The sequence below is a fragment of the Oryctolagus cuniculus genome, chromosome 3, assembly GCF_964237555.1.
Source record: "Oryctolagus cuniculus chromosome 3, mOryCun1.1, whole genome shotgun sequence".
Classification (NCBI taxonomy): Eukaryota; Metazoa; Chordata; class Mammalia; order Lagomorpha; family Leporidae; genus Oryctolagus; species Oryctolagus cuniculus.
This window is the reverse complement of record NC_091434.1, coordinates 39,819,801-39,831,720: the sequence shown is the minus strand read 5'-3', so window position 1 is coordinate 39,831,720 and position 11,920 is coordinate 39,819,801. Positions and strand designations below refer to the sequence as shown.

Below are 11,920 nucleotides of genomic sequence, written 5' to 3'. Positions count from 1 at the left end.
CAAGGGTGGTCCCATGCTGGGAAGATGTGAGCAAGAGCAGAGAGAGCACCTCCCACCAGACACAGGCCCCGTGCCTGCCGTTGGCCATGCTCGTGCTGTGACCCAGAGGAGTCTAACAGCTTCCTTTTTACATAATGAAGTTGGGTCTACAAAGAAGATTCTTTACATCTCTGTACCGTGCATCCAAAGGCAACAGCACCAGTTCACTGTTTTTAAGGTAAATAATATGCAACAACAACATGGAGAATTTTAGGGTACAAGCTGCCATCAATAAATAAAAACATGTTAAATAACAAATCACCATGGCACTGCTTAGTGCAAATTGTGACAAAACAGAAGATGTTTTACCTCGGTGGTAATCAGACATGTGGCAAAAGTGCACTTGGTGTGACAGACTTCTGGTGTGGCAGTTAAGATGCTTAGGATGCACACATCCCATATCTGAGTGCCTAAGTTCAAATCCCAATTCCACTCCTGCTTCCAGCTTCCTGTCAACGTACACCCTTGGAGGCAGCAGGTAACGGTTCAAATAGTAGGGTCCCTGACATCCCCATGGGAGATCCAGGTTCAGTGTCTGGCTCCTAGCTTGGCCGTTGTCCAGCCCCCTGCTAAGCTGCAGGCATTTGGGGAGTGAACCAGTGAATGGAAACATGTTTGCTCTCCTTCCGCCTCCCTTCCCCACCCCCCGACCTTTCTCTTTCTCTCTCTCTCATCTTCAAATAAACAGAAATAAGTAGATAAAACTTCATTTGGTAAACAGAATATGCTAATACACATCAGAAAATGAATGCAGGCATCCTAAATGAATGACAGCCTACTCATCTATGACACACAACAGGTGTCATTTATCTTTCTGCTGGCACAACTAAGGTAGACTGAATTTAGAATTATCTTCCTAAAATACGCAGTGGCATGTAACTTTTTTATTTTATTTTAACTTTTATTTAATGAATATAAATTTCCAAAGTACAGCTTATGGATTACAATGGCTTCCCCCCCATAACTTCTCTCCCACCCGCAACCCTCCCCTTTCCCTCTCCCTCCCCCCTTCCATTCACATCAAGATTTATTTTCAATTCTCTTTATATACAGAAGATCAGTTTAGCATATATTAAGTAAAGATTTCAACAGTTTGCACCCACATAGAAACACAAAGTGAAAAATACTGTTTGAGTACTAGTTATAGCATTAAATCACAATGTACAGCACATTAAGGACAGATATCCTACATGAGGAGTAAGTGCACAGTGACTCCTGTTGTTGACTTAACAAATTGACACTCTTGTTTATGGCATCAGTAATCACCCTAGGCTCTTGTCATGAGTTGCCAAGGCTATGGAAGCCTTTTGAGTTCACCAACTCTGATCATGATCATATTTAGACAAGGTTGTAGTCAGAGTGGAAGTTCTCTCCTCCCTTCAGAGAAAGGTACCTCCTTCTTTGAAGACCTGTTCTTTCCACTGGGATCTCACTCACAGAGATCTTTCATTTAGGGTTTGTTTGTTGTTGTTTGTTTGTGTTTTTTTTTTTTTTTTTTTTTTTTTGCCAGAGTGTCTTGGCTTTCCATGCCTGAAATACTCTCATGGGCTTTTCAGCCAGATCTGAATGCCTTAAGGGCTGATTCTGAGGCCAGAGTGCTGTTTAGGCCATCTGCCATTCTATGAGTCTGCTGTGTATCTCACTTCCCATGTTGGATCGTTCTCTCCCTTTTTTATTCTATCAGTTAGTATTTGCAGACACTAGTCTTGTTTATGTGATCCCTTTGACTCTTAGTCCTATCATTATGAACAATTGTGAACAGAAATTGATCACCGGGACTAGTGAGATGGCATTGGTACATGCCACCTTGATGGGATTGAATTGGAATCCTCTGGTATGTTTCTAACTCTACCGTTTGAGGTAAGTCAGCTTGAGGGCATGTAACTTTTAAAACCAAAACCAAGGCAGGCATTTAGGCTAGCAGCTAAGATGCCCACATTCCATATCCCAGTGCCTGGGTTCAAATCCTGGCTCCACTCTCAATTCCAGCATCCTGCTAGCGTGTACCCTGGGAGACAGCAGATGACAACTCGAATACTTGAGTCTCTACCACATGGGAGACTCAGACTGCAATCCAGGCTCCAGGATTTTCCCAGGCCCAACCACGACTATACCAAGCATTTGGAAAGTGAGCCAGAAGTTGGGAGCTCTCTGTCTGTCTGCCTTTCATATAAATAAATGAAAATAAAAATAGCCTGTGGCATCTTGAAAAAAAAAAAACCTATCTTCTATTAGGTATATGATCATTTGAGAAACAACTTGTGAGAAGAGTGAGTAGGCTTTTAACCACCCCCACACCCCCGCCAAAAAAAAAGAATAGTCTGAAGCCATGAAAAGACAACCTAACAAGATCGGCCAAGGAACATTGTTTTGTTTCCAACATGTTTTGCCCTCAGGACAGCAAGCTTGTGCTTTCTTTTCTCACCCGAAGTCTTCATCTTTCCTGGAAAATTTCCAATTTCCAAGAAGGATCCTGGGTCCAACATCATAATAGCTCCATTAGCCTCACTGAAACACTGTGGAGTGACTCATTCCTTTGGATTTGCCTCAGTGAGTCTTTAACACATCTTTGTCTCTTAGCCATCCACCCCTCAAGCCTTTGGCCTTGGCCAATGGCACTGGGCTCCTCTTTCATCCTCTTTTGCCTTTTGTCCTTTTATTTACTTATTTTTTTTTAAAGATAAATTGTCAGTTGGCTTTTTTTTAAAGATTTTTTAAAATTTATTTGAAATGTAGAGACGGAGAGAGAGAGAGATAGGGAGAGACAAAGAGTGAGAGATCCTCCACCTGCTGGCTCACCCCCCAAATCGCCTCACCTGCTAAAGCTGCCAGGCCAAAGCCAGGAGCTTCTTCTGGGTCTCCCACACAGAAGCCTAGGGACTTAGGCCATCTGCTGCTGCTTTTTCCAGGCCATTAGCTGGGAGCTGGCTCGTAAGTGGAGCAGCCAGGACTCAAACTGGTGCCCATTTGGGATATCACCATTGCAGGCAGTGGTTTAACTCACTATGCCACAGCACCCTCCCTTCTCCTTTTACTTTTAAAAATATAAGAATTAGGCCAGCGCCGTGGCTCACTAGGCTAATCCTCCTCCTTGCGGCGCCAGCACACCAGGTTCTAGTCCCGGTCAGGGCGCCGGATTCTGTCCCGGTTGCCCCTTTTCCAGGCCAGCTCTCTGCTGTGGCCAGGGAGTGCAGTGGAGGATGGCCCAAGTGCTTGGGCCCTGCACCCCATGGGAGACCAGGAGAAGCACCTGGCTCCTGCCATCGGATCAGCGCGGTGCGCCGGCCGCAGCGCACCAGCCGCGGCGGCCATTGGAGGGTGAACCAGCGGCAACGGAAGACCTTTCTCTGTCTCTCTCTCTCTCACTGTCCACTCTGCCTGTCAAATATATATATATATATATATATATATATATATATATAAGAATTATATGCAAAGGGAAGAAAATGAAGCATACAAAATCAAAGGTGGAAATTACCCTCGCCCTAAGAGTTAACAGTGTTTCTGCCACCATCCCCCCTCGCTAGAGCTCTCACTATACATAGTGTTCTGACTCGCTCTTATCACTCAAAAATATATCATGCACACTCTTCCGTGTCAACACATATGTATCTTCCTCACTCTTAAACACTTATTTATTACCCCACAGTGTAGATGTACCCAATTTATTAAATCATTCCTTTACTCATAAACATTAAGGTGTGGTCAACATTTTTTGGCTCTTACAAATACTACAATAGACATGCGTAAAAGTATTTTTGCAGACTTCATATTTCTGCAGGAGCGATTACTTTTCATGGAAGTGTATGATCAAAGGATATACTTGTGTGCATGTTTAATATTTATAGGTGCTGCAAGTTGGCTTCCCCAAATTTTTATCAATGCACACTGCAGTCAGTGAAGTGTGGAAGTTCCTATTTCCTATCTATACTCACAAACGCTTGATATTACTTTTGCCAATCTGTTATGAAAAAATGCTAGCATATTTTTCTTTACATTTTAATCATTGATGAGGTTGGATATCTTTTCATAGTCTTATTATTTTCAGAATTGCATTTTTTCTATCCAATGTCCATTTTCTTATTTTGCTGTTTTTTTTGTGTGTGTGTTGATTCCTAGAAACTGTTATTATCCATAACCTTTTCTTGCTGTGCATGTATGTTCCATATATTTTCCTCCATTAGATACCATTGTTTATGGAAACTTTCACTGTATGGAAACATTAACTTTGTTGTAGTCATATCTGTTTAACCTTTTCTTGGAGCATCTGGGATTTTTGTCATATTTCTAGACAGTATTATAAACACAACCAACATTGTAAAAGATTGTCCTATATTTTAATCTTTTACAGTTTTAAAATGTTTGGATTATTAATCCATATGGAATTTTTTTCTGGGATAGGAAGTGAGATAGTGCGTTAGTGATGCTTAACTCAATGGGAGGTTTATTTATTTGTTTTAAATTCAGGTAACAATTCACTGTGGGTATTCCACAAGGAGACATTGCCACAGGCTGACTCAGCACTTTCCCTCCTGGTTCTGCCCTTCTTCAGGTAAGGAGTCAGCAAACTACTGCCCACCGACCAGGTCCAACCCACTGCCTGTTTCGTAAATAAAGTCTTAGTGGAATGTAGCCTATGTGTTGATTTAGTGTCCCTGGCTGCTGTCCTGTAAAACAGCAGAGCTGGGTAGTTGTGGTAGAGACCATGTGACCTAGAAGCCTAAACTCTTTCTACACAGCCTTTGTAGCAGTTTGCTGACTCCTGCTCTGAAGTCTGAGTACCTTACTCTGCACCAAGCAGGTAAGGAAGGCAGAAAGAACACGCAGGGAGTTTTCCGTGGGTGGGTCCTGAACATTCGGCACCGAGCTCTCACCTGCATCCCCCTGGTCGGAATTCATTCCACGGCTTCACCTAACAACCTAGGAAGCTGAGAAATGTGAATTCTTTGTGTGCCCAGAAGGAAAGGAAGTGATTAGCTATTCGCTGCCATAATGTACCCTGCAAGTGTTTGTTTCTTTCTTCCATCCTATTTTTAATCAGAATAGACTAGCATATACCTCAGAAAGAGCCAATCTGCAAATCTCCGTGGCTGAGGACAAAGGTTCACGTCTCCTGCTTACTACGTGTTTGCCAAGCATCTGCAGAGGTGGCACTGCTTTTTGGTTGTCTCACTCCAGGCTGATGGATATTCCTATGCTTCCTTCAAATACCTACTTGGAAACACTGCCATGCACCTTGCTGTCTGCAGTTCTGGAAGGAAAAGAGTAGGTGGTGACCCTACGCAGCGGTTCTGAACTTCTGCCCGCAGTGATCTTTATCTTCCACTCGCCTCTCATTGGCTGAGCAAGTTGCCGGGCTATGGTCTGGTTGGGGAATGCAGTCTGGTCCTGTGCTTTGAAGGAAGCATAGGAATATCTGCAAACGGCTCGAAGGGATTCTACGCTCACATAGCAGAACACACTCATCTCTCCCTTAGTGAGTTAACCCAGATTCCACCTGGTGAATGAACCCTGTCAAACATTCAGGAGCTCTAGAAGGCAGACAACCCTATGAGGCCTGAATATTGCCCGGCAATCAGGAACCTAGCAACTAGAATCACTCTCGCCTCCCCCCACCCCGCCACTTCTGCAGCTATCGGTTCCTATACATACACAATTAATCGTGTTCTATAGCTGGTTTCCTGGATCTGAGCTACCTTCATGAAAGAGATCCTTGCTCTGAGTGAGCATGCCTGCAGAATCAGGGGCCCACGGACAGTGGCAAGCAGGGAATGTGGCATTTTGCTGAAATCAATGCCGTTATGAAACAACACAGCCTTACTGAAGGATATGGCATTGCTCCTCCACGCTTACAGTGTGGGTGACAATACGGATACAGCAGTAGATACCGATTTTAAAATACCTACTTGGAAACACTAGAAAACTGAAGCTAACAGAATTTGTTCATCCTTCATCTTGTTTGTTCACTTAAGACCTTTACTTTTGGATCTCTGTGAGTGAGATCCCAGCAGAAAGTATGGGCCATCAAAGAAGGAGGTACCTTTCTCTGAAGGGAGGAGACAGCTTCCACTTTGACTATGGCCTTGTCTAAATAAGGTCGGAGTTGGTGAACTCAAGAGGTTTCCATAGCCTTGGTAGCTCAGGACAAGAGCCTTGGGTGATTACTGACGTCATAAATAAGAGTGTCAATTGTTCAATCAACAACGGGAGTCACTGTGCACCTACTCCCCATGTAGGATCTCTATCCTTAATGTGTTGTACTATGCAAATTAACAGTAAAACTCCTACTCAAACAGTACTTTGTGTTTCTGTGGGGGGTGCAAACTGTTGAAATCTTTACTTAGTATATACTAAATTGATCTGTATATAAAGATAATTGGAAATGAATCTTGATGTGAATGGGATGGGAGAGGGAGTGGGAGATGGGATGGTTGTGGGTGGGAGGGAGGTTATAGGGGGGAAAAGCCGCTATAATCCCAAAGTTGTATTTTGGAAATTTATATTTATTAAATAAAGTTTTTTTAAAAAAAGATCTTTACTTTCAAAAATAGTGAAATGAGGGGCTGGCTCTGTAGTGTAGTGAGTGAAGCTGCCTCCTGCAGTGCCGGCATCCCATATGGGCACCAGCTCGAGACCTGGCTGCTCCACTTCCGATCCAGCACTCTGCTATGGCCTGGGAAAGTAGTGGAAGATGGCCCAAGCCCTTGGGCCCCTGTACCCATGTGGGAGACCTAGAAGAAGTTCCTGGCTCCTGGCTTTGGATCTGTGCAGCTCTGGCCATTGCAGCCATCTAGGGAGTGAGCCACAGGATGGAAGACTCCCTCTCTGTGTCTCTACCTCTGCCTCTCCATAACTCTGACTTTCAAATAAATGAATACACCTTAAAGAAATTAGTGAGATGAGATTCCTGGATTATACCATTGGTCCTCTGGACATGTGGGTCTGAATTCACATTCAACCAACTGTGTTACTGAAAAAATTGGGGGGAAAATGGTGTCTGCACTAAACATGTATAAACCTTTCCCCCTTTGCATTATTCCCTAGACAAGACAGTGTACTACTATTTATATAGTATCTACATCGCTAGTTATCATAAGTAATCTAGCGATGAATTGAAGTACATGGAAGACAGCATAGTTTCTATGCACACACTACTACACCATTTTATATAAGAGAGTGGAACAGCTGAGGATTTTGGTCTTTGGGGGGTCAGAATGGGAGTCTGGGAACCCATCCTTTGCAGATACTGAAAGATCACAGAGAATCATTTTGATTGAGTAATGCTAGATACAGAATCTGTCCAATAGAAGTGAGATACTCAGCAGACTCATAGAATGGCAGATGTCCTAAATAGCACTCTGGCCTCAGAATCAGCCCTAAAGGCATTCGGATCTGGCTGAAAAGCCCATAAAAGTATTTCAGGCATGGAAAGCCAAGACACTCTGGCAAAAGATCTCTGTGAGTGAGATCTCAGTGGAAAGAACAGGTCTTCAAAGAAGGAGGTACCTTTCTCTGAAGGGAGGAGAGAACCTCCACTTTGACTATGACCTTGTCTAAACAAGATAAGAATCGGAGAACTCAGAGGGCTTCCATAGCCTTGGAAACTCATGACTGGAGCATAGGGAGATTACTGATGCCATAGACAGGAGTGTCAATTGGTAAAGTCAACAACAGGAGTCACTGTGCACTTACTCCTCATGTAGGATCTCTGTCCTTAATGTGCTGTGCATTGAGATTTAATGCTATAACGAGTACTCAAACAATATATTTCACTTTGTGTTTCTATGGGGGTGCAAACTGTTGAAATCTTTACTTAATGCATACTAAACTGATCCTCTGTAAAAAAAAAAAAAAAAAAAGAAAAGAAATTATCAACTCCCAACTTGACTCTCACTGGGATTAAACATGACAATAGGTCTGATCTGATTTCATCATCATTTAAAAAAAATCATCTATTATTTTTCACTTTATGTTTCTGTGTGGGAGCAAACTGTTGAAATCCTTACTTAATATATACTAAGCTGATCTTCTGTATATTAAGATAATCGAAAATGAATCTTGATGTGAATGGAAGGGGAGAGGGAGTGGGAAAGGGGAGGGTTGTGGGTGGGAGGGACGGTATGGGGGGGAAGCCATTGTAATCCATAAATCGTACTTTGGAAATTTATATTCATTAAATAAAAGTTAAAAAAAAGAATCTGTCCAATAATGTAACTTTTGAAACAAAATTTCAATATACGATGAAAAATCCATCATCTCTCTTTCTCATATTCTGTTTTTCTTGGATTTTTAATATCCTCATTCAATAATAGGAATGTAAATCAAATGTTTTTTTAAAATCATCTATACTGGCTGGTGCAGGGGCTCAATTGGCTAATCCTCCGCCTGTGGCGCTGGCACCCCGGGTTCTAGTCCCGGTTGGGGCACCGGATTCTGTCCTGGTTGCTCCTCTTCCAGTCCAGCTCTCTGCTGTGACCCGAGAAGGCAGTGGAGGATGGCCCAAGTGCTTGGGCCCTGCACCTGCATGGGAGACCAGGAAGAAGGACCTGGCTCCTGGCTTCGGATCGGCGCAGCGTGCCGGCCATAGCAGCCATTTGGGGGGTGAACCAACGGAAAAGGAAGACCTTTCTCTCTGTCTCTCTCTCTCACTGCCTAACTCTGCCTGTCAAAAAAAAAATCACCTATATCTAATTCAACAAAATACTTTTAGCTATGTGATGTGCAAGAAGCTTTCACTCATGTTTCCATTTTAAACTCTTTCCCAGAAACAAAAAATTTCCATATTTTCCTGAGTAAATTTATTTAAACAGCCAAAGGGTTAGGATTATTTGAAACGCATTCTCTATAAAACCTTTAAGAGTCTGATTTCTTTTGCTGTGTGTCTTAGCTAACGATTGAGCCAAGTAATTGTATTCTTCGGAGTTATGTTGCACTTACTTTTTAATGGGCTGGGCCTCCATTCCCAGTGGTAGTCTAGTTGGGGGAATAGTGGCTGCCACCACGTTCCACTGCTCCACCTGTTTTTTTTCCCATCCACTCAGTGCTTTTACACCTTCACTCCCAGTACACACGGCAGTTCCTCTCAAAGCTACTACCCGCCCACTGGCAAACAGCCCTCAAGTACACCCTGGATGAGCTTTCGAAAACCCTTTTTTTCCTCCGGTTATGCTCAGTTCTTGGAAGTATTTTTTGTTCCAAACCCCAGTACTTTCTGAAGACAGCTCCGAATAGGCTTACTTTGTTTACATTTCTTGATGAGTTAGATTTGGAGCTCTGGGAGGATTAAGAAGTGGCAGAAGGAAGGAGTGAAGAGTGAATTCAATGTTATCTCCAGTACTTCCCAGGAAAGTAATATTTCATTATTCATTTTAGAAATCTAATTATGGAGATGGAGGAACTCCTCCCTCCCTCAAACTTAAATGAATTATTTTGTCCAAGGATCTCAAAAGTGCATCTGATTGTTACAAGTCACCTCTTCTACCTAAATTTAACAAACAGGATGATGTTTGTCCTTCCTGTGTAGTTTGGCTTCCAGAACCTAGTATTCCCACCTGTACCACAGGTGGTGCAGACCTACAGGTTCAAATTCTTCCTCCATCAATTACTAAGCCAAAAATGTAGGTAAAGTTTTTAGTTTCTCTGTGCCTCAAAGGACAAAAACAAAACAAAACAAAAACAAACAAACAAAAAAACTAACTGATGGGGTTGCTTGAAGAATTAAATGAGCTAATACTTACTAAGCACTTGCAAATATTTGTTAGCTAAATTACAAGATCCACACATCAAACCAGTGTGACTATGAAGTAGCAATCGCAGCTTGTCACACGGGAAAATGAGTTCCTTTCCTGCAGGCTCCTCTTGCTCTCAACGGTTGTACTTCATCAGCAGGGGCACGCTCTGTGAGAAGATCTGAACTCTACCCCCAACGGTGTATTTTATTTCAAATTGTGAATTTCTGAACATTGCACAATACACGATTCTGCTGTATACCCGGAAGCCCGTTAGAGCCTGCAGCTGGAGAGGCATAACCAGCTCAAGTCCGTTGTTTGTAGTGGACTTCGACGTCCACAGAAGCTGCTGAGCAACAGTTACTGGTGTTGAGAAAAAAGGAGGTAAGAAGTCACCCTCCAAAAATAAACAAACAAACGGCACTGGCACTGGAGCGCAGCCTGCATTTCACTCTGCCGCCTCTGGAAGAGGCGCGGTACCTAAAGTGCTTCCATCATGAATAACGATTGAGAAACTGCCTCACTCGGCCGAGGACCGCGCTCCCGGGCAGAACCCCCGGGGCTGATGCCATCGCTTCCAGCTGTCACTCGGCTGTCGCACGCGTGCAGAGCCCAGCGCGAGGACCAGCGGCCAGGACACCCCGGCTCGGCCGGCGTTCCAAGGTCAGACCCGAGAGTCCCAGCACTTCCTCCGAGCCTGATGGCTGAGCACATCTCCGAAGAAGCTGCCTTTGTTTACATTTTCTTCGAGCTTGGCTCCTCACCAGAAAGCATTACTACCTTCTAGAAGGAGTAGCATCTTGCATTTGTAGACAGCGCCGCGGGGAGCAAAGTTCATTTTCCCGGGTAGGGGAGGATGATTTCTCTTGCAACACGTGCGGGCTGCGACCAAATCTTTGAATACCAGGGGGCGTCTCCCGAAGGTGGAGGTTTGGGGAAAGGCGAGGAGGGCTGCTGCGGGGCAAGCAAAGTGCGGAAGCTGTGTGGGGATTCTTCTAGAAAGTGGGGTGGGAAAGCAGCTAGGGAGGGCGTGTGGAGGGAAGGGATCTGTGTCGGAACGTGCGTGCGAGCGGATACAAAACCCCAGAGAGGCGTGAGCAGCGCCGCGTGTGCGAGCCGAGCGAGGGGCGCCGGCCGGGGTGTGTGCGCCTGGTGAGTGACACCGAGGGGCGGGCTGGCCGGCGGGCCGGCGGGCGGGGGCAGCCGGCGAGGGGCGGGAGCGGCCCTACCGGAGCCGGCCGAGCCGGAGTTGTGTCAGTGAAGGAATCCAGTCCGGGGCCGAGCCGGCTGCGCCCTCCGCCGCGAGCGCCGGCAGCGCGGGGCGAGCTCGGGACGGCGCGCGGCCCAGGCAGCGGCTCCGCTTGGCCCGCCCTCCGCGCCGCAGGGGCCGCCACCGCCGCGTCGCCTCCCCCGCCCCCCATCCCACGGGCGACCGCGCCCCCGGTCCTCGGCCCCGACCCGCGACGGAGCGGCCGGCGCCCGCCACTGAGGTAAGCCCGGGACCCCAGGCCGCCGCCGCCCGAGACCCCCCCCCCCCCTCACCCGGCAGCCCGGGCCGACACGCGGGACGCGAACGGGCGGGCGGGCGGACGCGGCGGGGCCTGCGCGGCGGCGGGGCTGGAGGCTCGGCTCGGCCCGGGCCGAGCGTTCCGCAGCCGGGGCCGCCCAGCCCCCGCCGCCTCCCGGGGCGCTGGGTGTGGCCCGCGCTCGGCGACGCCGCGGGCTGGCGGCGCGGACCGGACGCGGAGGTCGCCGCGCTGCTTTCCGTGGCTGGCGCGGGCGAGCGGGAGGAGGCACTGACCCCGGCGCACCCTCGCGCGCCCGGGGCGAGCGTGCCGCGCTCCGACGTGGACCCGCCCGCCCCGGATCTGAATCGCCCACGGCCGCGGTCCCTCGCCTGCCCCTTCTCCCGCGCGGGCGCCCCCTTCCAGTCCCGAGCGGGAGTGAGACCCACCCCCGCCCGGCGCCTTCTCGCTCCCAGCCGCCGAGCTTGCCCGCATCTGCGGGACCATCCCGGCCAAGAGCGGGCGCCGCGGGTCTCCTCGCTGTCCGCCCCCCGCGCGTAGTCTGGTCCCCACGCGTTCGCATCCCCGCCGCCGGGGCAGGCGGGGGTGACAAGGGTAGCCGCCGAGCGCCCTGGCTGGGCGATGGAG

The 11,920-nt window shown here is 47.2% G+C and overlaps 1 protein-coding gene across 14 annotated transcripts in view; it reads left to right on the top strand.

The window, feature by feature from the left end:
• Window positions 1-9,861: 9,861 nt before the first annotated feature.
• Window positions 9,862-11,920, top strand: part of SPATS2L (spermatogenesis associated serine rich 2 like) — a 174,172-nt gene continuing 172,113 nt past the window's right edge. For 2 of the 14 annotated variants that reach the window (XM_070070428.1, XM_008258940.4), the window contains exon 1: window positions 9,862-10,430. Coding sequence is in view for 2 of the 14 variants with exons in the window: in XM_070070424.1 (XP_069926525.1) it covers window positions 10,333-10,430 (98 nt within the window). In the remaining 12 variants the exon portion in view is untranslated. The other 12 variants (XM_070070427.1, XM_008258938.4, XM_070070424.1 and 9 more) reach the window with 8 other exon arrangements.